The following is a 25556-nucleotide window of genomic DNA, read 5'->3' as shown; positions in this document are numbered from 1 at the left end:
ATTGATGATCTATCAAGGTTAATCTTGAAAATTTTGTCTTCACTCCAGTCGTCAATATTTCGGTCAACTGTTTTTGCTACATTATTTACAGCTTCATTCAAAACTGTTCCAAAAAATATATTTCTAAATTTTGTCTTTCTCGTATAGAAGGCTATGCAATCGTTGTGAAAACTATTATACCATTGTGTATGTGTGTATGTATGTATGTATGTATGTAACATTTTTGTGCACTCACTTTTCTCGGCGATGGTTGAAATAATTTTTTGTATGGTGATCACATAATTCCTTAATTGTATCTGGTTTGGAAATTACAGGATAAAGAGTTTGAAAATTTTCAACAGTTGTATCGAGCGACAATGCAAAACACGGAAAAAATTAAAACTGAGCTCGAACCATTCCCAATCAATAGACCTTATTAGTTGACGGCCAAATAAACCGACTTTGGCTATATTACTTTGGCTACTGATTCAAAATTTTTTCACTATTTACCTTGAATTTCATATACAATGAGGTCTTTGTTTACGAATTTCCGAGATTATTCGTTTTTTCAGCGGATTTCAGAAGTTAGGCGGTTTTCCGAAATCACACGCTTTTTATGTGGATTTCTGAAGTTACGCACCTTTTGCATGCGAATTTTCAAAGTTATGCGGTTCCTTGTTATGTTTTAGAAATGTACGAATTTTTTAAGTCAACTCTCTGACACTTAAAAAAAAGTTTTCGAGATTACACCAGATCCCAAATTAATTTATGTTTCGGAAATCTCGAAAATTCCAAAGTTCATTTGTTACCTTTATATATATATATATATATATATATATATATATATATATATATATATATATATATATATATATATATATATATATATATATATATATATATATATATATATATATATATATATATATATATATATATATATATATATATATATATATATATATATATATATATATATATATATATATATATACACCCAAACCTCCGTTTACGTAAACTTTTTTTACGTTACCTCTTTTTACGTTACTCTTTTTACGACATAAATCCCAAATAACGTAATCTTTTTTTACGTTGAAAATACATCGTAAAAAGAGGTTTTTGCATACAATGAAAATCATTTCTGGCTCATTTATATTCCATGGAAATTAGTACAATATAGGTTTTTTTCTGGAACGGGTTTGATGAATAGATGTCGGAAAATGATGTTTGAGGTGGTTCTGAATTCCAAGATGGCGGTTTCCGGTTTATTGATATTCATTGAAAACCCTTACAATATGGGTATTTTCAGTACGGGTTTGATGAGTAGATGTTGGAAAACGATGTTTGAGGTGGTTCTGAATTCCAAGATAGCGACTTCCGGTTTATTGATATTCCTTGAAAACCCTTACAATATGGGTATTTTCGGAACGGGTTTGATGAATAGGTGTCGGAAAATGATGTTTGAGGTGGTTCTGAATTCCAAGATGGCGACTTCCGGTTTATTGATATTCCTTGAAAACCCTTACAATATGGGTACTTTCGGAACGGGTTTGATGAGTACATGTCGGAAAACGATATTTGAGGTGGTTCTGAATTCCAAGATGGCGACTTCCGGTTTATTGATATTCCTTGAAAACCCTTACAATATGGGTATTTTTGGTACGGGTTTGATGAGTAGATGTCGGAAGATGATGATTAAGGTGTTTCTGAATTCCAAGATGGCGACTTCCGGTTTATTGATATTCCTTGGAAACCCTCATAATATGGATATTTTTGGAACGGTAATAATTTTAATATGGAATGGTGAGATGTCTGAAAATGATGTTAAAAGTCATTTTAAAATCCAAGATGGTGTTTCTAGAAACCCGTATCAAAACGAATGTTTTCGGAACGAGTTTGAAGAACAGTTCTTATTAAACGATGTTTGAGTAATTATGACTTACTTTCGAATATTCTATAATATTGTTACTTTTGAAATGGATTTTACGAGTCAATATTTGGAAGAAAGTTGTTTAAAATAAACTTTAGGAATTTTATTCCAAATTCAATATGATATTAGCTTGACACTTACAATCAAATTGTCAAACAAATACACAAATTGATGAATATGCTTCGATGTAAATATTTTAAGGTTCATACTTTGGTGAAAGAAATGGTAATATTTTATTTTCAGTATTGTAGTAAATATGATTTATTTGAATAGATTCAAGTTTTGAACTGCTGTTAAAACTTTTGTTTTCGTTTTCGTTGACTGATTTCAATACCTGAACTGTTATTCATTCTTATGCACAAATCGGTCCATATCAGCATGGCCACGCTTAAGATTCAAATATAATGACACTCGCTAATGGCATATGGCGACGCACTTTCATACGCGAAACATTTGAAACAAAAATGGTGTGCACATTTTTTTTGACACACTTTACCCTATTATTTTGGAACTGGAAGTCGTATACAGATGAAGTTGAGAAAGTTTGTAATGGACTATTAGACCATTTGAATCAGTTTGTGGAAATCGGTCTCGCCATCTCTGAGAAAAGTTAGCACAAAAATTTTATTTTTTTTTTGCACATTCAACTCATAACTCCGGAGCCAGTAGTCAGATCCAAAAAAATTCAGGAATTTGTATCAGACCTGAAGAGTTTTTTTTAACTGATCCAAGTGTGTTAAAATCTGTTTATTCAACTCCGGAAAAAGTTCCGGAAATAAGGCGTACTTATTTTCACATTTTGTATGAGACCTTTCATTTGAATCTAAGAGTGTGAAAATCGCTGCAGTCATCTCCTATAAAATTTAGCGTAATAAAACGTTACATACACATGCGCACATACACACACAGACATTTTGCGTACTCGAAGAACTCAGTCGAATGGCATATGAAAATCGGCCCTCCGGGCCTCGGATAGAAAGTCGGCTTGCATAATCAAAATTTTGACTTTTTTTTTTTTTTTTTTTTTTTTTTTAAATAACTATTTATTGGAATATGAGTTAAAATTAAATTATTAAGATTTAAATTGGGTGTTCAGCCACAAGTGGTGACTTTTCAGCCCTGTTATATATATATGATTTGGTTATTACCATGAAGACATTATTTGCTTCCGCAATTCTGAGATTTTTGTGTAGGGAAAATTCTAAACCTACTTGTATTGTGTAATGGGGAAAAGGAACTTATATACTAACTTACTAACTAATACAGAGAGCGAATCGATTCAATTGAAGATTGCATCGATTTTTGTCGGAATTTGCTTATAATATTATGTGACATTACATCTAATGGTTCTATATTTGTGAGTCTGTGTAACTCATTTGTACTAAACCAGGGAGGACGCTTCAGAATCATTTTCAGAATTTTATTCTGAATCCTTTGAAGCGTTTTCTTCCTGGTGGAACAACAGCTTGACCAAATTGGTACCGCATAAAGCATGGCTGGTCTGAAAATTTGTTTATAAATTAACAATTTGTTTTTTAGACAGAGCTTAGAATTTCTGTTTATAAGAGGATATAAACATTTAATATATTTATTACACTTTGCCTGGATTCCTTCAATGTGATCCTTGAAAGTGAGTTTTTTGTCATACGTTAAACCTAAGTATTTAGCTTGATCAGACCATGTCAATTCCAAGCCATTCAATTTGAGAATGTGATTATTGTTTGGTTTAAGAAAAGAAGCTCTTGGCTTGTGAGGAAAGATAATTAATTGCGTTTTTGCTGCATTTGGTTTAATTTTCCATTTTGACAGATAATCACTGAAAATATTTAAACTTCTTTGTAGGCGACTGCAGATCACTCTTAGATTTCTACCTGTGGCTAACAGACTTGTGTCGTCACAGAATAGCGATTTCTGACAACCAACGGGTAGATTTGGAAGATCAGAAGTGAAAATATTATACAAGATTGGAGCTACACTCGAACCCTGCGGAACACCGGCTCGTACGGGTAGCAATTCAGATTTACAATTCTGATAGCTAACCTGAAGAGTACGATCAGTTAAATAATTTTGAATCATTTTGATCAAATAAATAGGAAACTGGAAATCAGACATTTTTGCTATTAAACCTTTGTGCCAAACACTGTCGAATGCTTTTTCTATGTCTAGAAGAGCAACTCCAGTGGATAACCCAGAAGATTTATTTGATTTTATCATGTTCGTTACTCTGACAAGTTGATGAGTAGTTGAATGTTCATGACGAAATCCAAACTGCTCTGGTAAAAAAATTGAATTCTCATTTATATGAGTCATCATTCTTAACAAGATAATTTTTTCAAAAAGTTTACTGATAGAAGAAAGTAAGCTAATTGGGCGATAACTTGATGTTTCTGCTGGGTTTTTATCAGGTTTTAGGATAGGAATTACTTTAGCGTTTTTCCATCTTTTTGGGAAGTAAGCTAATGAAAAACACTTGTTGAAAATTTTAACCAGGAGTCTCAAGGCAACATCGGGAAGATTTTTAATAAGAATATTAAAAATTCCATCATTACCAGGAGCCTTCATGTTTTTAAGTTTTCTAATAATTGATTTAATTTCATCAAAATTCGTCTCAATAATGTCATCGTGTGATAACACTTGGGTTGAAATATGATCATATTTCAGTGAGACTTCATTTTCAATAGGACTCACAACGTTCAAATTAAAATTGTGGACACTCTCGAACTGCTGAGCAAGTTTTTGAGCTTTTTCGCCATTTGTAAGAAGTATTTGATTTCCTTCCTTGAGAGCAGGAATAGGTTTCTGAGGTTTCTTAAGAACCTTAGAAAGTTTCCAGAAAGGTTTAGAATATGGTTTAATTTGTTCAACTTCTTTAGCGAAATTTTCATTTCGCAAAAGAGTAAATCTATGTTTAATTTCTTTTTGTAAATCCTTAACTATGTTTTTCATAGCAGGATCACGAGAACGTTGATATTGTCGTCGACGAACATTCTTCAACCGAATGAGCAGTTGAAGATTGTCATCGATGATAGGAGAATTTAATTTAGTTTGAGCTTTGGGAACTGAAAGATTTCTAGCTTCGATAATATAATGATTCAAATTTTCAATTGCTGTGTCGATATCCGCAGAATTTTCTAAAATAGTTTCATGATCCACATGATTTTCAATGTGAGATCTGTAATCCAACCAATTAGCTCTATGATAGTTGAATATAGAACTAATTGGATTAATTATAGCTTCGTTGGAAAGTCTGAATGTTACAGGAAGATGATCTGAGTCAAAATCAGCATGAGTAATCGGTTCACTACAAATGTGACTTTGATCTGTTAGAACCAGATCAATTGTAGACGGGTTTTTCACGGAAGAGAAACAAGTAGGATTACTGGGATGAAGAACTGTAAAGTAACCAGCTGAGAGTTGATTATGAAGTATTTTACCATTACTGTTATTTTGCCTACAATTCCACTGGACATGCTTAGCATTTAAGTCCCCTATTACGAAAAATTTCGATCGATATCTTGTAAGTTTTTGCAAATCGCCTTTAAAGAAATTTAATTGTTCGCCGGTGCATTGGAATGGCAAATATGCTCCAGCGATGAAATAAATTCCATGAATGGTTTCAACTTCGATTCCCAAGCTTTCAATAACTTTAGTATTGAAAGAAGGTAAAATTCGATGTTTAATTTGCCGTTGGACAAAAATGGCAACTCCACCACCAATTCCAGTAAACCTGTCAAATCGATGAACCACATAATGTGGATTACTTTTCAATTTTACATTTGGTTTAAGAAAAGTTTCTGGCAATATGAATTTTGTGAACTTTGAGAAAATTATAAAATTCATCTTCACTCGATTTCAAAGATCGAGCATTCCAATTTAAAATATTCAAATAATTATTTAACATCACTGTTAAATTTTAAATTCATTATAATATTATTTGCAAATTTCCATCCGATTTGAAATGCTTCAAAAAGTGATGAAGTCGAATTCATTTGGATGATCATTTGAAAAAGTTGATCTTGTAGGTAGATCATTTTATTTTCAGTTATATCGCCTAAATCGACTTCATTTAAAGAAGCGAATGGCATTGAAGGAATATTTGTAGGTAGACTGCCATTAGAAGAAGATGATTTGGCCGGTCTACCTATTAATAAATTGTTTTCGTTAGAAGAAGAACTGCAAGGCGGTCCTGTGTTTTGATTATTTACATTAGAAGAAATAGGAGATAGATTTCTACCTAATATACCAGCATAACTGACATTAGAAGAAGATGATGACGAGGTCGATCTACCTGTCAATAAATTGTTTTCGTTAGAAGACGAATTGGCAGGTGCCTTAGAAGAATTTTCAGGTATGTTCTGTAAATTTAAGGTCGTTGATTTGACTTGTTGTCTAAGCGAACGAGCGTTTAAAATTTTTTCCCTGACAGGACATTTCAAATAATTGGATTTATGATTTCCATTGCAATTTGAACATGAAAATTTATCAGTGGTTTCATTCATTGGACAAGCGTCTTTCGAATGCGATTTACCACAATTCAAACACCGTATATCCATATGACAATTTTTGGTTCCATGACCGAAGCCTTGGCAACGACGACATTGCGTTAAGTTTGCAATACGATTATGCCGTTTATAATGTTCCCAATGAATTTTAATGTGGGAAATGAAACGTACTTTTTCTAAAGTTTTCAAATTGTTTACATCACTTCGATTGAAGTGTATTAGATAAAGTTCATGGGAAATTCCAGAGCGTGGTTTAGAAGTACCATTCGCTCTTTTTTTCATAAGTATTACTTGGGAAGGGGCAAAACCAAGCAATTCTTTTAGTTCATTTTTAATTTCATCAATACTTTGATCATTTGATAATCCTTTCAAGACAGCCTTGAAGGGTCTGTCTGATTTTATATCATATGAATAAAATTTATGAAGTTTTTCGGACAAATATCGAATAAGACTTTCGTAATCTTCCAATCCATCCACCAAGACTCGACATTCTCCTCTTCGTCCGATTTGAAATGAGACTTTTACTTCCGGGAGAAAAGTAGAAAGCTCAGTACGGAATGCTTTGAAGTCGGAAATCATCACCGTCACTGGTGGCATAGATTGATGTTTCTTCCCAGAACGACAAGCGTCCATTTTGGGAATTTTTGAAGAATTTTCTTCTATGTCGCTACAATCGGATTCAGGAAGAATCTCGTAAATATTGTTAGACGGCATAGGATCAACGGAAGGGAAATCCGTCCGTTGTCTTTTATTTTTACATTCAGATTCTATAAGATCGTGAATGTTATTAGAAAAATGTTGAATAACGGATTGTGATTTATTCCGTATTGAATTATTTTTAGCCTTAGGCTTGTTGCCTTTCCGGTTGGACGCAGGCATTTTTGAAATTTTAAATTAGATTAACTAGGCTAAATTAGTCTTCGATTAGACTCCTAGCTAGCCTTAGAAAAGGCTGATTAATTTCTTAGTCACTCTAATATCACTCTTTGTATCACTTAGTCACTCTAATATCACTCTTTGTATCACTTAGTCACTTAGTTAGTGATTCAGGTAGCCTTGAAAAAGACTGAAGCCTTGAATCAATGAAACTCTAGGTAGCCAGAAAAAAAATTCCAGGAGCCAAGAGCTATACGCGTGCGGTGCGAACGACTGTTCAACACCGACTGATCAAAATTTTGACTTGAATTCCTGTTATAAAGGCGGTGAGGCATAAAACAATCTCACAAGTACATTTCCTACACTTAAACAATAAAGCTCCGGTTTAGACTGACCGATGTAAGAAAACGTACATCATATGGTTGGGAACTGTCAACCATATTCAACATCTATTTCGATTTTGATCACTGTTGAGTCGTGTACATTCCATTTTTTTTGCAATTCTCTATAGAAAGAGTATAGATTTGAATGAAAATAAAAATTTGTTTGAAGCTCGGAGACACTTATCGTTATATATCATTCAACTCAGCTCGAGGAATGATGAACTAAGACATTTTAGTTCTATTTTCAAATAACCACAGTTTTCCATCCAAAAGCGTTCGGTATATGTTTGAAACGTCGACGACTGTATTAGAGAGTAAACACAATAATCAAATTGATTTTGGCAAAAACTCATTGAGGATGATTTTCGGACCTACCTTCCTGTACAAATTTTGGCTATATAAAAGGTTTACTATCACCTCCTTTCGGGTGTAACACCTATTACAAGTCACCATGTGTTACATATATAGATAGTGGAAGGTATCAATGGAGGACTATGGTTTAAACAATGAAAACCTTAGTTATTCAATAAATTGAGAATTAAATAAAATAATATTAGCAAAATATAGCCAATTGAATTTCACATTACATTGGACGGATTACGAAGTACTGGAGTACAAAGTGAAAAACTTGGACTCACAGTATATTTCGTGTTTTTTAGAGGCACAACATAGTTTGTTTTAAGCGACTCTTCCCAAATATTAATACAATATAGGATACAATCAGTAATCAACTAATATTCAAACATTATTTTCTACGTAATATGCACTAAACCAGCTCCAAAAAGACCCATATTGTAAGGGTTTTCAAGGAATATCAATAAACCGGAAGTCACCATCTTGGAATTCAGAACCACCTCAATCATCATTTTCCGACATCTACTCATCAAACCAGTACCGAAAATACCCATATTGTAAGGGTTTTCAAAGAATATCAATAAACCGGAAGTCGCCATCTTGGTTTTTAGAACCACCTTAAACATTATTTTCCGGCATCTACTCATCAAACCCGTACCGAAAATACCCATATTGTAAGGGTTTTCAAGGAATATCAATAAACCGGAAGTCGCCATCTTGGAATTCAGAACCACCTCAAACATCGTTTTCCGACATCTACTCATCAAACCCGTACCGAAAATACCCATATTGTAAGGGTTTTCAAGGAATATCAATAAACCGGAAGTCACCATCTTGGAATTCAGAATCACCTCAATCATCATTTTCCGACATCTACTCATCAAACCCGTACCGGAAATACCCATATTGTAAGGGTTTTCAAGGAATATCAATAAACCGGAAGTCACCATCTTGGAATTCAGAACCACCTCAATCATCATTTTCCGACATCTACTCATCAAACCCGTACCGAAAATACCCATATTGTAAGGGTTTTCAAAGAATATCAATAAACCGGAAGTCGCCATCTTGGTTTTAGAACCACCTTAAACATTATTTTCCGGCATCTACTCATCAAACCCGTACCGAAAATACCCATATTGTAAGGGTTTTCAAGGAATATCAATAAACCGGAAGTCGCCATCTTGGAATTCAGAACCACCTCAAACATCGTTTTCCGACATCTACTCATCAAACCCGTACCGAAAATACCCATATTGTAAGGGTTTTCAAGGAATATCAATAAACCGGAAGTCGCCATCTTGGAATTCAGAACCACCTCAAACATCGTTTTCCGACATCTACTTATCAAACCCGTTCCGAAAATACCCATATTGTAAGGGTTTTCAAGGAATATCAATAAACCGGAAGTCGCCATCTTGGAATTCAGAACCACCTCAAACATCGTTTTCCGACATCTACTTATCAAACCCGTTCCGAAAATACCCATATTGTAAGGGTTTTCAAGGAATATCAATAAACCGGAAGTCGCCATCTTGGAATTCAGAACCACCTCAAACATCGTTTTCCGACATCTACTTATCAAACCCGTTCCGAAAATACCCATATTGTAAGAGTTTTCAAGGAATATCAATAAACCGGATGTCGCCATCTTGGAAATTTATGCTGCTCCTTTTCCTGTAAATACTCGTAATTTTCGTTCCATAACTATCCAATATATTATACATATCCAATAATACATATACATAAGGAAAACTTTTTTTACGTTGAAAATTCCAAATAACGTAAAATTTTTTTACGTCGAAAATTCCAAATAACGTAAACTTTTTTTACGTCATAATTCGATTTACGTAGTCCCGATTATTACGTAAATGGAGGTTCGGGTATATATATATATATATATATATATATATATATATATATATATATATATATATATATATATATATATATATATATATATATATATATATATATATATATATATATATATATATATATATATATATATATATATATATATATATATATATATATATATATATATATATATATATATATATATATATATATAAAGAAAATAGGTATAGAGTTCGTTCAAACTTTATAAAAAATTTTCGGGGCCCGGACGGCCGAATGTCATATACCAATCGATTCAGCTCGACGAACTGAGCAAATGTCTCTCAAAGCTCAATCATTTTCTCAAAAAGGCCATATCGATCTTCAAAAACAAAAATTCATATTAAAAGTCTTATGGTCCCATAAAAATGTCTTTTTTCTAATCCGATTCTGGAATTACAGGATGATGAATTTGTAAAATTCATACCGATATAGAAGATGTAAATTGTTTGGCGAATTATTTTATGGTCATACGAATAATTTTGGGTTATGCTAGTTCCTGAATACCGACTCTGGAAGTACCATAAATAATGACGAAAATAATGTACCATAAATAATGACGTCGGTTTTAACTTCTTCGGTCATCCACCGGAACAATGTCTTTATCTCAATCAGGAATAGTCAGAATGGAACATTTTCTCACTGTTTTTATTGTGTGCGTTTTGCAAATTGAACAAATTCCTGAAAAATAATCATAAATTTCACTGGTATGAAGGTTTTATCAGTTCATAACCAACTCTACCATTTTGTGAAGAGCCGATCGAACTTGACCCGGGTTGGCGGTTCAATGCATAGGACGCTAGCCTTACAAGCCAGCTGTCGTATGTTCGAGCCCCGACCTGGAAGGATTCTTAGTATCAGTAGGATCCATAGTACTCTAGCCATGCAATTAATCCGTACACTAAGAATCGGCTGCGAGATCTGTTGAAACAGAAAGACCAAATTCCACGGAAGGAATGTAATGCCAAGACTTTGCTTCGATCGAACTTCAATTTTAAGTAAACAGCTTTTTATCCCATTGAATGCGATGGAGTTTTATCCGGATCCGACTTTCAGTTCCGAAATTATCGCGTGATGAAAGTTAAAAATACTGTCATATGCAGCTGTAGGCCTGGCTATTTGATAACCGTAAAAACTTCCTTCGAATATAACGGGCTTCGGGTCACGGAAATAATTTTTCTAAAAATTCTACTTTCATCGATTTCTCATGGAATGTTAAAGAGAAAGGCATCATCATAGGTGGATTGAAACAGGTTGGTTATAGTATTGGTTCGATTCGGGAGGATCGTGTTTATTTTTCGATAAGACGCAGCTCTGGACTGAGAATTGGAAGGAATTGGAAGAATTTCGATATCTAAATGTACATAATTTACTTCTAATCAAGGGTAAACAATTCTAGGGTGGTGGCATGATGCTAAATCTTATCAAGAAACGGCGATGAATCGTATATGGCATTAGACGTTCCTTCAAGCACTCTTTTAAGTATTTTTCTTTGAACACAGTTCTGGCTGAAACAAAATTTCGATTTTTTTAGTACCACCATAAATTGTCTTTCGTACTCCGATGGTTATAGGTTTTATTTAAGCCCGGTTTTAGTCGATATGGTCTTTCCCCGGGGGTTTTAACACTTGGATTTTGCAATTCATGTATAAACGAAACCATTACGAACTCTCCGTTTGCTGGGTTTTTTGGATGCTCTTTATCTTAATGAATATGTGGTGTTCACACCATCCAGCTTAGGTGTATCCAGATTCGGTAGTAGCGACTTTTTCCATTGTTTTGTCGTCTTTGTTGCTGCTTTCGATGTGGTGGTTGTTGTTTAAAATATCGTTATAACCTGGATTATTGGTGTCGTTGTTGCTATCAATTCTCGTCCCAGAAGCGCTCGTATTGCTTGATGCCGAAGTAGAAAAGTTGACGGTGTTCTTGGGTCTAGGTGTAGTGTTTTGAATTGGAGTCAGAAGGTTTAGAAATCTAAGTTAGAAGGAATTGTCTTCTCTAAACGCATACGTCAAACACGAATACTGTTCGGTATGTCAGAGAAAAAGTCTCTTTTCATTTTCCACTCGATGGAAAGAACCTCGCCGTAGTGCACTATTTGTGCCTGAATAAAGCTATCGCTTAGTTTCGGGGAAGGTCATGTACACGTACATCAATCGCATTGTCCTCAACATTGACGGTTAAGTATCACTAGACCTTGTTATGCTCCAAAGAGTGAACTTTTTTTTATTCTCCAGAGTAACTCTATCCGATTCGTGTTCCTACGTAAAGTCCACGTGAATGAAATTGTCCGACTTCCTTAACTGCAGCTCTTGTACATTTTTCATGTCGCTGTTTTTCCTTCAATATGTTTCAATTTAGCTTACAGAAGGACTAATACTCTTTATGAAGGTTTTTATGAAGTTAATAACACTACTACTTGGTCGAAAAATTTCTGCTGTTACTTCTTGTTCTTTAGGCTCATTTAAAGTCTTATTCGCTGTAAAAGGAAATAAAGCGATTTAGTCCTCACACAACGCAGTCGAAAATCATTTACGGTCGCAACAACAGAAACAAAGACAATACAGTACAGTGAACAATAGAGTGTACGGAATGATCAAATACGATTTAACAAAACCTGAATCTTGGCCTACAAGACCAAATTCAATTTGTATAGATTTCAAGGGTTGCAAAATTAGACCAGCAGCAAATGAAATTGAAATCTTACTTAAAGAACGAATGCAGACGCTAATAATGTAGGTAAGATTCAATTTAACAAAGCGTCTAACTGTGTGTACATTATGGTTAAACGTGAAAGAGATGCAATTGCATTCGCTTCGGTTAACAATGAGGTGCACAGCGTTGAGTGTGATAACATTAAATACAAAATCCCTGTGCACATGGTGGACAATGCCACAGAAGTACGCGTGCATCAATGTGATATAAAAAGGTGGGGCAGAGCACATGGCTTGCTTGCGTTGGCAATCAAAAATTTGTGAATAATTCGGTATGACGACATACATGAAAAATAAACATGCTTTAAATCAATGCCAACTAGTCCGAACGATGTGACGAAAGCAAGCACGTGGTTTTTATTGTTACTTGGCTTACTGAAGCAAAGTTAATTTCACTAACACAAAAGAATTGTGTTTGCCCCACCTGTTTCTACCAAATTGCGCGTGCATGACCCCCCCCCCGCAGGTCACCGATCAGTACGTTCGGGAGAATATGTTACGGTACGGTGAAATCCTTTCCATCGAAAGGGAAGTATGGCGAAATTTTTTCCCCGATATCCGGAATGGCGTGCGAGTGGTACGTATGCATCTACGTAAGGCAATTCTATCTTACATCAGTTGTGGTCAAGGTGGGACACATCCGTGTAAAACGCTGATTACCTATGAAAATCAGCTGGTTACATGCCAGTTTTGTGAACAACCTGCACACTACGGCAAACCTTGCACTGAAACTGCGAAAACAAACAAAAACAAGGACAACCGCTCAACAACGGAAACTAGTGAATGCAGTGCTCCTGTTTCAAAAACACCTTCACCATCTAACCAAACAGCAACTGCAACCAATGTACAACAAGGCGCTTCTACAGTAACTAGCAACGAGATCAAGACTGTGAACATCAACGAAAACGAAAAGAAGACGGAAATCAACAACAAAACCACCGATGCGGCAATGGATGACAGGACGAGTCACTAACAAAGTGCCCCTCAACCCTCGCAGGAGGGAAATGGAAGCTCTTTTCCTCCTAGAAGAAGAGTGAAAACGAGATCCACTTCAAAAAATGCATTATTTAAAAAATCGGCTGATTCGGCCACGTAAAGCTTGTACGCAAATAGGCCTGAATAAAAATACCTTTTAAATAAAAAAAAGTGATTTAGTTCATTACATTACCCAAAAAAGTAATTTTTTAAGATTTTTCAGAAAACTGAAACTGTTGCGTACTACTGGGTTGCTGGATATAAGCCAATAACAATCATATGCTAGCTGCTTAACATCATCCACCCGGATTGGCGGTTCAATGCATAGGACACTGGTTTCACAAGCCAGTTGTCATATGTTCGAGCCTCGACCTGGAAGGATTCTTAGTGTCAGTACGATCGTAGCCCCCAGCCATGCAATGATTTTGTATGCTATAAGAATCGGCTGCGAAGTCTGTTGAAACAGACAGGCCAAATTCCACGGAAGGAATGTAATGCCAGGACTTTGCTTGCTTAACATCATCTGAAAGCAGATATACAAGCAAGCACTTCAAGCAAACTAGTCAAATATCTCAACCGAATAGAATGCAGTACTTTTTAGCACGAAGTTATGTTGGCCTGTCACGTTTAATTTCGGAGACTTTTGCTATAGATTTTCCGGTAGATTTTGAATTATTTGACAGATCGCTGAGACGTTTCACGTATATGATAGTTGAAACATTTCACTTTATTTTTTTGTTACATTCAGTGAAATGATGTCGAATCAAGTGGAAGTGGGCCAACGCATATTGTATGATTGGCAGCGAAATTCGAATTCCATTGGTAAGCGATCTTTCCAAGAATCTAAAACTAAACACTAAATAAGAACCGTGTTTTGTATTTGCAAGACATTTGACTAGCGCTGGACTGTGGATCGGAAGGTTGGAAGAGGAATAAATCGAAAAGTATGCTTGCTCTATCTGGCTTTTATGCTGTTATGCGAAGGAACGCATCTCTGCATTTCCGAACAAAGAACTTGTCCTAATTCACAAAAAAGTATGTGATTTAGCAGGTCACATGTAGTTGTGGTCGGGAATCTAAACGTTTCGTTTCTACCGGCACTATCACTAAGAATATGTACGAGAAAAAGGAAAACCGAAAAGAAGAAACAATAGATCAAATACGTTCAAAAAACTGCAAATCCATCAAACTGTCGAGAATTTCGCCCAGTAGAGAAGTACTGGGGTCTAGTTAGGCGGAAATTCATCAAAAATAAAAAGAAAGAAAATGGTACCCAGTGTTGGTGATTGCCGAAAATTTGACAGAAGCTGCTATATTGCTATCTATATTGTATACAACATTTTCAATCCGGTAGAAGATGCTACAAGAACTCGAGTCTCTCAACGCATGAACCGTGAGAGAATTTTTCTACATTTCTTCGCACCACTTCATACTCTGAGTATTTCACGGCCCTTAAAAAAACATTACAGTCTGATAATGAACGGTGCTGTGTGGAATTTACCAAGAGAGAATCGCAAGTTGACAATTATCGCAGAAAATCGGATCGATGATTCAACTTGATGATTCTCATACTAGGTTGCAATATTTCAAAACCCTTGTGTGGAGCATTCACAAACATTTTCATAGACACAACTTATACAAAGGTTATATGCACATAATTAGAATAAGCGGCAATAGTAAAATGATTCTATCGCAATTATCAACTGCCTGTATAGAATCGGATCGCGAAACGAGAATAAGCGACCGTTTGATGCTTCAGAGAGGATCCCCACAGCAGCGTGCTAACCTTTGATTCTCAGAAATGTCATCGAGAGAAATTCGCTCTCGCACTGGTGTCGATTCTATGTTAAATGAGCCATGCCGGGTTTTTGTTGTTGCGATGATATCAGACCCTCTTTGATGGCACTGATTCAATCGTGTGAAGAGTTGCCAGTGAGTGTTCTTGGATACGATAAAAGCCATCCTTGATGGTACCAATGGTTACATAAGAGAATCTTCATTTTCTCTGCTTGTTAGGTTTGAACAATAGTAAAACGATTTGATGAGTCTATTTGAATTCGTTAGTGTCAAATCAGAAACTCATTGATATCAAATAATTATTGAGTAAAATATGACTTGGTTAGCTATGGGTTAACTCGTCCTCGACCCCACAACAAAACAGTTTAAATAAGTTCCATGGAGATTCGCTAGATCCCAAAATTACAATCTTCCAATTTTTAATTATCTCTCCAATGAAAACTACATTCGATTACATCAAATCGTGATGTAATTACGTACCTCTAACATTAGAAATATTCTTTGTTATTCATTGTATTTATAATTAGGACGTATTTTAAAATCAGCAATAATCTTAGTTATGACAACAAAGGTAATTGCTGAGAGTATGTCATTGTTCAGTTGGTGTAATGGCAGTTCATTGTAAAGTTAAGTTACCCGTGTGTGGTGTCTGTCACTGGTAAACGGGAATATCATATCATTGCTAGGCTGCCAGTATAATAAATCAAAACCGACAATTTAGAAAAAAAAAAGACGGGTGGGTAATGTCAGAGGCAAAACCGGATTGATGTGAATACGAATAACAATGGCTCGCTGAATCTCAAACTGTTCCTAGTAAAACACTATATCAACAGGACAAAGGAGGGATATACCAAACATATATAATAATAATAAGTTCAATATCAAATATGGTAACACACAACGAAAGTATAGGAAATATGACAAATAAATCATTACAATCACATAAGCGTTATCTAATATAATAAACATTTAAACTAGAGTACTACAAAGCAGAGTAAATATTCGGTGATGAATATTACTCCTTGTATCTAGAACCTAGAATCGTGAACTCTACCGTTAAAACAACTTCGATAATGGTTAATATTCGGCATTTTTATTGTCAACGCAATCGGTCATTTCTTGTACGATCAAGACGATCACTTGCAGGATGTTAGCATCCATCACCACCTTACACATCAAAATTAGAAGAATGCAGGATAGTTTCCAATTTTCGTCTAATACGTTAATGAAGATGTTGCTTAAGTGAAATTAAACTTTACCTCTTTAAAGGGCATCAGCTTTCGTCAGTTCTAATTTCCGGAATATACAGATTTTGATTTTCAATACTTGGCATCCCTGTCCCGGCTTCATATAAAGACAGGTTTTATCGTTAATTCGAAACGACACCCATGATGGTATAAAGATGTTTTGAATGTGTCAGTGACGGCGTAAACTTTTTTTACTTCCATTTTGAAGAATCTTATGCTTTTGGTAAGAAATGGGAAAAAATAATACAATTCTATGTGATGATCTGTTGGACTGAACAACAGATGTGCCTTGAAATGTCATGACATACGAGGTCTGAATTTAGGCAGAACTAACACGGCTCTTCGCACGTACAATCGGTAAACTCGTCTGAAATTTAACTCGGAATTCATGGTGATTTCCAATTGGATTCCAAATAAGATGAAACTGAAACAATCGATTCCAGGCTGAATCAGTAAGTCCATTTGGAAGTAACCAGAAATCCGACTGAAATTTTGACGGACAGCTTAATTGAGCAGTGAAGCTCCCATGAAGCTCTGACGACTTCCACTGCTGCACACCAGAAACGCAAATTGTTGTTCAAAAGTATTCTCCCAATGAAGTTCCTTTACACCATTCTGTTCAGCTCGGTCTTCGATGTTGCTTTCCTGTATGTCTTGTTTCGACAATCGTTGCATAGAAAATAATGGGAAAATTGAATGTTCATCTTTTATATCGATAAAGTTGTTCATCAGCAGATATTTCTCTTTCTAAGAACGCGTTCTGATTGGCTTGTACTGATATGGATCAAATCAGACAGGTTTTTTAATAGTGTACAATTGAAACCCTTCAATGTTGTTGCAATACATGTATAAGTTGAAAAATTTGGATTTTATTGATAGTTAGATTGTATAAATTCATCTACAGATCACTGAGCTATGAGCTTTCAAAATTGTGACTGAAAATCATACAAAGAAATGATATGTAATTTTCCTCTTTGGTACTCGTCAATACCAAACATTTCAAAAAACTTTAATTTTTAATATTTTGTGAAAATGTCATACAACTGAAAATGTTACCATAAATTGATGATCATATATCCGATGGCATGTAGCAAACATTATGTTGATACGTTAGATACAACAAAAGATATCTACGATCAAAACCTCATCACTCTCCAAGAGGGTTAAATTTTGAAAAGGCGCCCCATAGTTGTATTCACGACAAAACAAGAATCGATTAGACTTTCCAAATGTTAGTCATTCATATATATATTTTTTTTTTGTTTCAATTATAGAGGCTTTAACATCTTAGGTCATTCGCCTCACATTCATATTCAAAAAATGATTAACATTTGAATTGGTTTGCAATCGCGGGCTTTTCTGTATTACACGGAAAAAAAATAATAAAAGTAATAATTAGTACTTACAGGAATCAAAATAGAATAAAATAATCACACTACGGATGGGATGAGTCATATTTGGGCTTGAGGCAGACTTTCGAAATAAACAAAAAAATACAATTCGGCTGAGAAGCAAGCAAAGTCTTGTCAATGGCATACCTTATGCAGAATTAGATTCTAAGCTTTCAGAATCAGTGCATGGCTAGTACTGCGATCCTATTCACACTAAGAATCCTTCCAGGTCGGGATTGGAACATACGACAACTGGCTTGTAAGACCAGCGTCCTATACAGTGAACCCGGGGAGACTGAGGGTTAATTAGATTGGTGAGGTGTTCTTTTTTTATTTTTTCATCCAGGTTCGATTCAACTACTGTCAAATCCATACAATCGACAACAGTTACGTCGAAACTGGGTTGAATTTCGCTTCAAGCTGTGAGAATAAAGTTACAATCACTCGCCAATCAACAATCGCTCTTTTGTGCCCTAATTTTGTGAACAAAGCAGAAACAAATGATTCGCATCTCCTCTGGTGAACAAGAAAAAGCAATGAGAAAGGTTTTCTTCAGTTTGAATGAAATTAATAAGTTGAGTGATTGAAAAACTTCTCCAAACTTCAGCAGTTTCATTATGGAAAGTGACAAAATTGACTCGATGGCTAGTAGTCGGTCACACCCTACAAAATGTGTGGCATTCGGTTTGGGTTGCTCTGATTTGAATTTCAATTTCATACAATTTTTCGAAACTTCAACAACCGCAGAGAAAAAACAGAAAAAAACTTTTCATTTCACTACTGTTGAATAACATTATTCCCTGTTGTAGCATTGCATTGGTCATGACGTGGGCATCCATTCTTTCAGTGCTTCTGTATGGCTGGGAACATGCGTTAGTTCCTGGTTCGGTGGCTGCTGTTTCTGATTTTCGTCGACAAGAGCGTTCAGGTGTAATGGATGAAAAAAAAACACAAAACTTGCATGGTACTCCATCGGAGTGTTTCGAACCGTTCATGGGATGATGCTAAAACTGGAGAGATAACCTCTCCAGCAAAATAAAACCCTTTCCATACCGTTGAACAGGGTATTTTGGGAAACGTTTTCCACTGTCTGAGAACATTTTACTTCGCACCCAGCATTGTTCGTTCGGATAAAAGTTTATCACCTACCTGAAGAGCTCTTCGGTAGCAAACTATGGTAAACCACTAGTCAGGAGAGCCTCTTTATGGACGGAACTGAATGGATGTATCTTTACTTAAACTTCAGCTACACTTCGCAACAGAGGTGGACATGACTGCACGCTGATTATCTTAATTACTCTCTAGCCAGAAGTTGGTAACAGTTTAATCTTAGTATTTCGTCGGTAACTTTTTCCTCCTTCTTTTTTTCTCATTCCAGGGGTGGACCTGGCCTAAGATGGGGAGCGTGCTACTCACGGCGGTGTTCATAGCGTTACATTTTGCGACCGGCCTGGCCAACCCAGATTCCAAGCGTTTATATGACGACCTGCTGAGCAACTACAACCGATTGATACGGCCCGTGGGCAACAATTCCGATCGATTAACAGTGAAAATGGGTCTACGGCTATCACAGCTCATCGACGTGGTAAGTATGGATAATGGCCGAAGTTTTTTTTTGCTAAATTCAATATATGTTTCTTAATTCAAAATGTATTTTTGAAACTGCTAAATAATAGCCGGTAAATAGTATTTTAATTCGATTCAGAATCCAAGATGTCGACTTCCGGTTTATTGATATTTCTTGAAACCTCTTACAGCATGGGTATTTTCGCAACGGATTTGCTGAGTAGATACCGGAAATTTTAATGAACTAGAATTCACAATCATGAAATTTGGAACCACCTCAAATTTTCTTTTTCCGGCATCTGGTTATCGAATTTGATCAGAAAATACCCATGTTGTGTGGATTATAAAGAAATATCTGTTAAACGGAAGTCGTCATCTTCAGAACCGTTTCCAACATTGTTTTCCGGCATCTACTCATTGAACCCGTTCCGAAAATATCCAAATTGTAATGGATTTTAAGGAACATGCAGGAAGGAAAGAAGTCGCCATCTTGGATTTTAGAATCCCCTCAAACATCGTCTTCTGGCATCTTCTTATCAAACCAGTTCTGAAAATTCTCGAATTGTTAGGGTTTTTAAGGAATAGTAATAAACTTAAAGTCGCCATCTTGGATTTTGAATCGACCCAAACATGATTGTCTTTGACCTACTTTTCACATCAAATTCGGAAATTATTAATCCATATCATTGGGGCTTAGCACATTTACCGCATCGAAATTTTTTTTTACAAAGTAAATACCAAATAACAGATTTTTTACGGACTAAATCGATTTACGAGTCCCCGTTAATAGAAATTTCGGTGTACTTTTTGCTCAACAAAACGAAATATAAAACTGTAAATAATATAGAAATTAAAAAAAATAATATTTTAACCCTTCATTGCATGATTTTTCAAAACCAACCGGAAAATTTTTTATTCGATAGTTTAAGTGGTCCAGAATACAGAACTAAAAAACAGTGGGACATTGTGCATAAAATTGTCTGAAAATCAAAAGTTATTTTTTTAAATTATTAGTATGGTAAGTTACAGAACAACCAACAAAAAATTTTCATGTTATTTCATAAGTATAGAGTGCTACTGCTTTTTTTTAAATAGCAGTAATCTGCTGTTCACGAAATTATCGTTTTGTGTCAGGTAGAAGCCGCTAACTTCTCTCGATATAAAGAATTTTTTTGTGAGTTGAGAATTATGGAACATCGTGCAATCGGTGAAAAATATACATTACAACTCTTTGTAGAATTTGTTGAAATATGTGTCCCATGTTTGGGACTCAATGCAATTGAGGGTTAAAGAAATTTCCCTACTTATTAGTTATTATTTGATCGTATTTTTTATATTCTTCCTTTCAGTCATTTTGACTAAAGGGTGTAGCTGGGTTTTCATATAAAAACTGCAACCAAACAGAAAAAATTGATATACGCTATTTGAAAGGGGTTATATTGGAGATGATTTTCCCAAAATTTTAACCCTTTAACTGCCATATTGGTGAAGTTAGGGTGGTTCTTCTGATTTTTATTTTATTTAAATTGTTCAAAAACCTCTTTAGCAAAAAAATTGAAAAAAATCAGAAACATTTTAAGAGTTATGGGAAACTTTTCTGATTTTTTTCAAAATGTATTTCTTGTGAAAAAAAATGTTCAAAATTTTTTAATTTTTTTTAATCGCACTTACTATTTTGGTACCACTCTAGATTTTACATCAAAAATAAATCATTCATGAGTACATTACGCTGTATTTTTTTCAGATTTAAAAAAATGTGGATGGAATATCAGACTTAAAAAAAAATCTTTCGGAAAACCATGAGTCTCCATCAAATTGTCATCATGGCATGGTATTTAGTTCTAAGATCATATATCACATGCCCTTAGCACTAAATATCATGCGTTTCCATCTACAACTTGATCTCTGGGCTTGAGTATTGACGTAATTAATAATGATAAAAGAATTTTATTCCTTATGTTATTCCCGGGTAGGTGTAAATAGCAAACAAAGGTCAAAATAATAACAAATTTTACCATCATATCTTGGCTTGATGTCTCTGTGTTGTCAGAGTGATACTTGATATTTTCGTGATATTTCATCAAGGGATCAAGACATTGTACAATATCTGTTCAACATCAGAATTAGTTATAATATCTTATTTCGTTATTGATGAGCTATTTCAATTTCATTAAGTAAATTGATCCAGTAGTTCTATCTTCAAATAAAATACCATTGAATAAACTGCATCAGAATCAGATAAGAGAAATACTTAAGATATTACTCTATTCTCAATGCTAGAATATAAAATAATTAACAAATTCATCTTCTATAAATATTTTGCTCTTGGTTTGATATTACAATGACAGAATTTTTTATTTTGTTGCTATTTTCTCATGCAGGCTTTGTTATGATTTTTGATATTTTAACTCTTATTTCAAACTAAATAATGTTAATTTCTACCATTGAGATGTTTGATTTTAATAACAGAATTTGGTATTGGTTTGCAAATCACTTCTACCCGGGTTTACACACTTCCGCACGCCTGGGTCGATTTACCAAGCAATGATGTAGGGAATGCATTAGTGAACATGTGTGCCAGCGGACGGTTGTAATTCATTTCTAACTTCAACATCTTGCGGGATAGTCTGGAGGTTTCGAGGTTTGCTATTAGCAGTACTAAGAAATACTATAAACCAGATAGAAGTCAAGTCGAAGCGCCTGCAGAAAGTCCCGAAAATCCAAAAAGAACGTATTAATTCGCATCGTCGATTTTCTATACAAACAACATGTTTGATCTTAATATTTTCAGGTTTTTGCTGTTTTCTGAAGAGGACCCCTTTATTAAACAGTTTCGGATAGTCGAATAGTTTTATTGCTTTAATCGAAATATGTATAAACTAAGAATGAATAAGAAACTGAGAAAAATTTCAAACGCTTTCGCAAATATAGTTCATCTAATTTGCTTGCACTTAGTTGTCTTTCTGGTGTTCCGTGTAGTACTTTTTTCACGTATCAGCTCAAAGCCGTTTAATATGTATCTAGAAATCGTCTCCGTACAGCTAAGACTATGATCACTATTTGCCTCCATTTGATCGATCCGCATTGCTCGCTATACTTCTCTTTTTCTTGAGTCTTTCGAATTACATTCAAGAACCATTTTCAAATGTTTCCCGTTTGTTATCCTATACCATACATATACCATTCGACTCAGTTCGTCGAGTACGCAAAATGTCTGTCTGTGTATGTGTGTGTGTGCGTGTATGTGCGTATGTGTGTATGTAACGTTTTTTTGCCCTAATTTTTCTCGGAGATGGCTGAACCGATTTTCACAAACTTAGATTCAAATGAAAGGTCTTGTGGTCCCATAAAAAATTCCTGAATATCATTTGGATCCGACTTCCGGTTCGGGAGTTATGGGGTAAAATGCGCAAAAAAATTAAAATATGTTTTCAAACTTTTCTTATAGCTGGCGCGACCGATTTTCACAAACTTAGGTTCAAATGAAAGGTCCTGTGGTCTCATACGTAATTCCTGAATTCCATGCGGATCCAACTTCCGGATCCGGAAATAAAGGGCAAAGAGTGTTAAAAGTTGTATACCATCACTGAAAATGGGGAAAAAACTTAAAAATTTTTCTAAATCGACCTCAAATGTTTTCCAATTGATAGTTTTTATCACTAAACGGTCAAACAAACCGATCTCGGTTATTCTTTTAAGAATTGAAGAAAATTATTTTGAAGAATACCACAGTATTATAAATGATAGTTTGATTGATATGAGAAAGGCATCATTACACCACTAGGTGGATTTAAACAGGTTTTTAGATTTCGCTTGGTTTCGAATTTTTCTTTATTTTGCGCTTGGTATCTGAGAATACTTTTTTCTGTAAAAGAACTATAATTAATTTTGTCCTTTAGAATTTTAACGAAATATAATTATTATTTGATTTAAATAAAATAAATGTAAAATGACGTATCAGTTCATAAATAAGAACTTTATACCATATATTAAAACCTAAATATTTGTCAATTCATTAGTTTTGATTAATGTTTCTCTCGCTGGTCCTTTCTTATGAAAATTCTTTCCTAAGCACTGAGCTCAAGTTGTAGATGGAAACGCATTTTATTTAGTTCTAAGGGCATGTGATATATGATTTTAGAACTAAATACCATGCGTTTCCATCGGATGATGACAATTTGATGGAGACGTATGGTTTTCCGAATGATTTATTTTTTCAAAGTCTAATATTATACCCGTGCACATTTTTTAAGAATCTGAAAAAAATACAGCGTAATGTACTCATAAATGGTTTATTTTTGATGTAAAATCTAGAGTGGTACCAAAATTGTAAGTGCGATTAAAAAAGATCGAAAATATTGAACTTTTTTTTTCACATGAAATACATTTTGAAAAATGCTGAAAAAAATCAGAAAGGTTTCCCATAACTCCTAAAATGTTTCTGATTTTTTTCAATTTTTTTTCTAAGGAAGTTTTTGAACAATTTAATTAAAATTCAAATCAGAAGAACCACCCTAACTCCACCAATATGGCAGCTAAAGGTTAAAATTTCGGAAAAATCATTTCCAATATAAACCCTTTCAAACAGCGTATATCATTTTTTTCTGTTTGGGGGCAGTTGTTATTTGCAAACCCGGCTACACCCTTTCAGTCTTTCTAGTGTTAACAGGGGAGAGTTGGCAGTCTTGAACCATCTTTCACTTAACATTTTTATATAACTGTAAATGAAAGGTATTTTAAAATTTCGCATTTTAAAGACTGTCCCAGAAAGTATGGACGGAACCAAAAACCGCTGCCATTTCGCAATGGTTCAGAATCTGTCAATTTTTATGGCTGCGTCCTGTTGTACACTCTTCTCTAACCACTTGTGCAGTTGTTTAATCGTTTTCATTAGTTTGTTTCGAAATGCGTGGACTTTCATCAGAACAACGTCGAAACATTGTGTACAAATGGTGTACAGAACGCGGACTGTCATTGAGAAAGATAGCAAAAATGGAAGGAGTAAGTGAAAAAGCCGTGCGAAATGCAATCAGGAAGTTCGATGAGGATAACACCTTTGAGGATAAACCGAAAACGGGTCGAAAAAAGGTCCTGCTAACCCTCAGTTGGATAAACGTATACTGAAAGAAAAGAAGGAAGTTTCAGTTTGGGATGTGGCCAAAAAAGTGGGCACTTCGAAGTCAAATGTTCCTCGTGCTAAAGAACTTTTGAATATTCGAACCTATAAGAAGCAGAAACAACCAAAACGTAGTCCGAAACAAGAAGCATCGATCAGGCCGAGGGTTCGAAAGCTGTACAATACGATTCTTGCTGGAAATTTGAACAGCATAATCATGGACGACAAAACCTACGTGAAACTCGATTACAAATCCTTGCCGGGACCACAATATTATACGGTGCGAGAAGGGCAAGTGTTAAACCAGTCCGAGACATCGGTTGAAGTCGAAAAATTTGTAGCTGCGGTAAGATTTCGAAACCCTTCATCACCACTACTTCAATGAACAGCGAAATATACATCAAGGAATGTTTACAAAAACGACTTCTACCCATGATTCGAAGCCACAAGGATCCTGTTGTCTTCTGGCCAGATCTTGCTTCTTGCCACTACTCGAAATCAACGGTAGAATGGTATACTACCAAAAATATCACTTTCGTCCCAAAAGACATGAATCCACCAAATTGTCCAAAACTTCTACCAATTGAGGAATTTTGAGCATTATCGAAGGCACATCTTAGGAAACATATCTTGGCAGCCGAAACGATTCTACAGTTCGAAATAGATTGAAAAAAAAGTGTCAAAACTTGTCGCCAAGAAGTCTGTACGGAATTTAATGAGGAACGTTCGTAAGAAGGTGCGCCAGCTAGTCTACAATGGCTAAGTAGCAAATGTTGAGAATAATATTCTTTTGTTGTATTCTAATATTATCAGTGTATCGAAAAAAA

At 35.0% G+C, this 25556-nt stretch overlaps 1 protein-coding gene across 1 annotated transcript in view; it reads left to right on the top strand.

Moving 5' to 3' along the window:
* The window catches only part of LOC131432544 (acetylcholine receptor subunit alpha-like 1), a 328833-nt gene that overhangs the window by 232058 nt on the left and 71219 nt on the right, over positions 1–25556 (top strand). The window contains exon 3 of the mRNA XM_058598881.1: positions 19426–19632. Within this exon, the coding sequence (XP_058454864.1) occupies positions 19444–19632 (189 nt within the window). The 5' untranslated portion in view covers positions 19426–19443. The remainder of the gene's footprint in view (positions 1–19425; positions 19633–25556) is intronic.

This window comes from Malaya genurostris, chromosome 2, assembly GCF_030247185.1.
Source record: "Malaya genurostris strain Urasoe2022 chromosome 2, Malgen_1.1, whole genome shotgun sequence".
NCBI lineage: Eukaryota > Metazoa > Arthropoda > Insecta > Diptera > Culicidae > Malaya > Malaya genurostris.
This window is presented reverse-complemented; position numbering and strand designations above follow the sequence as displayed.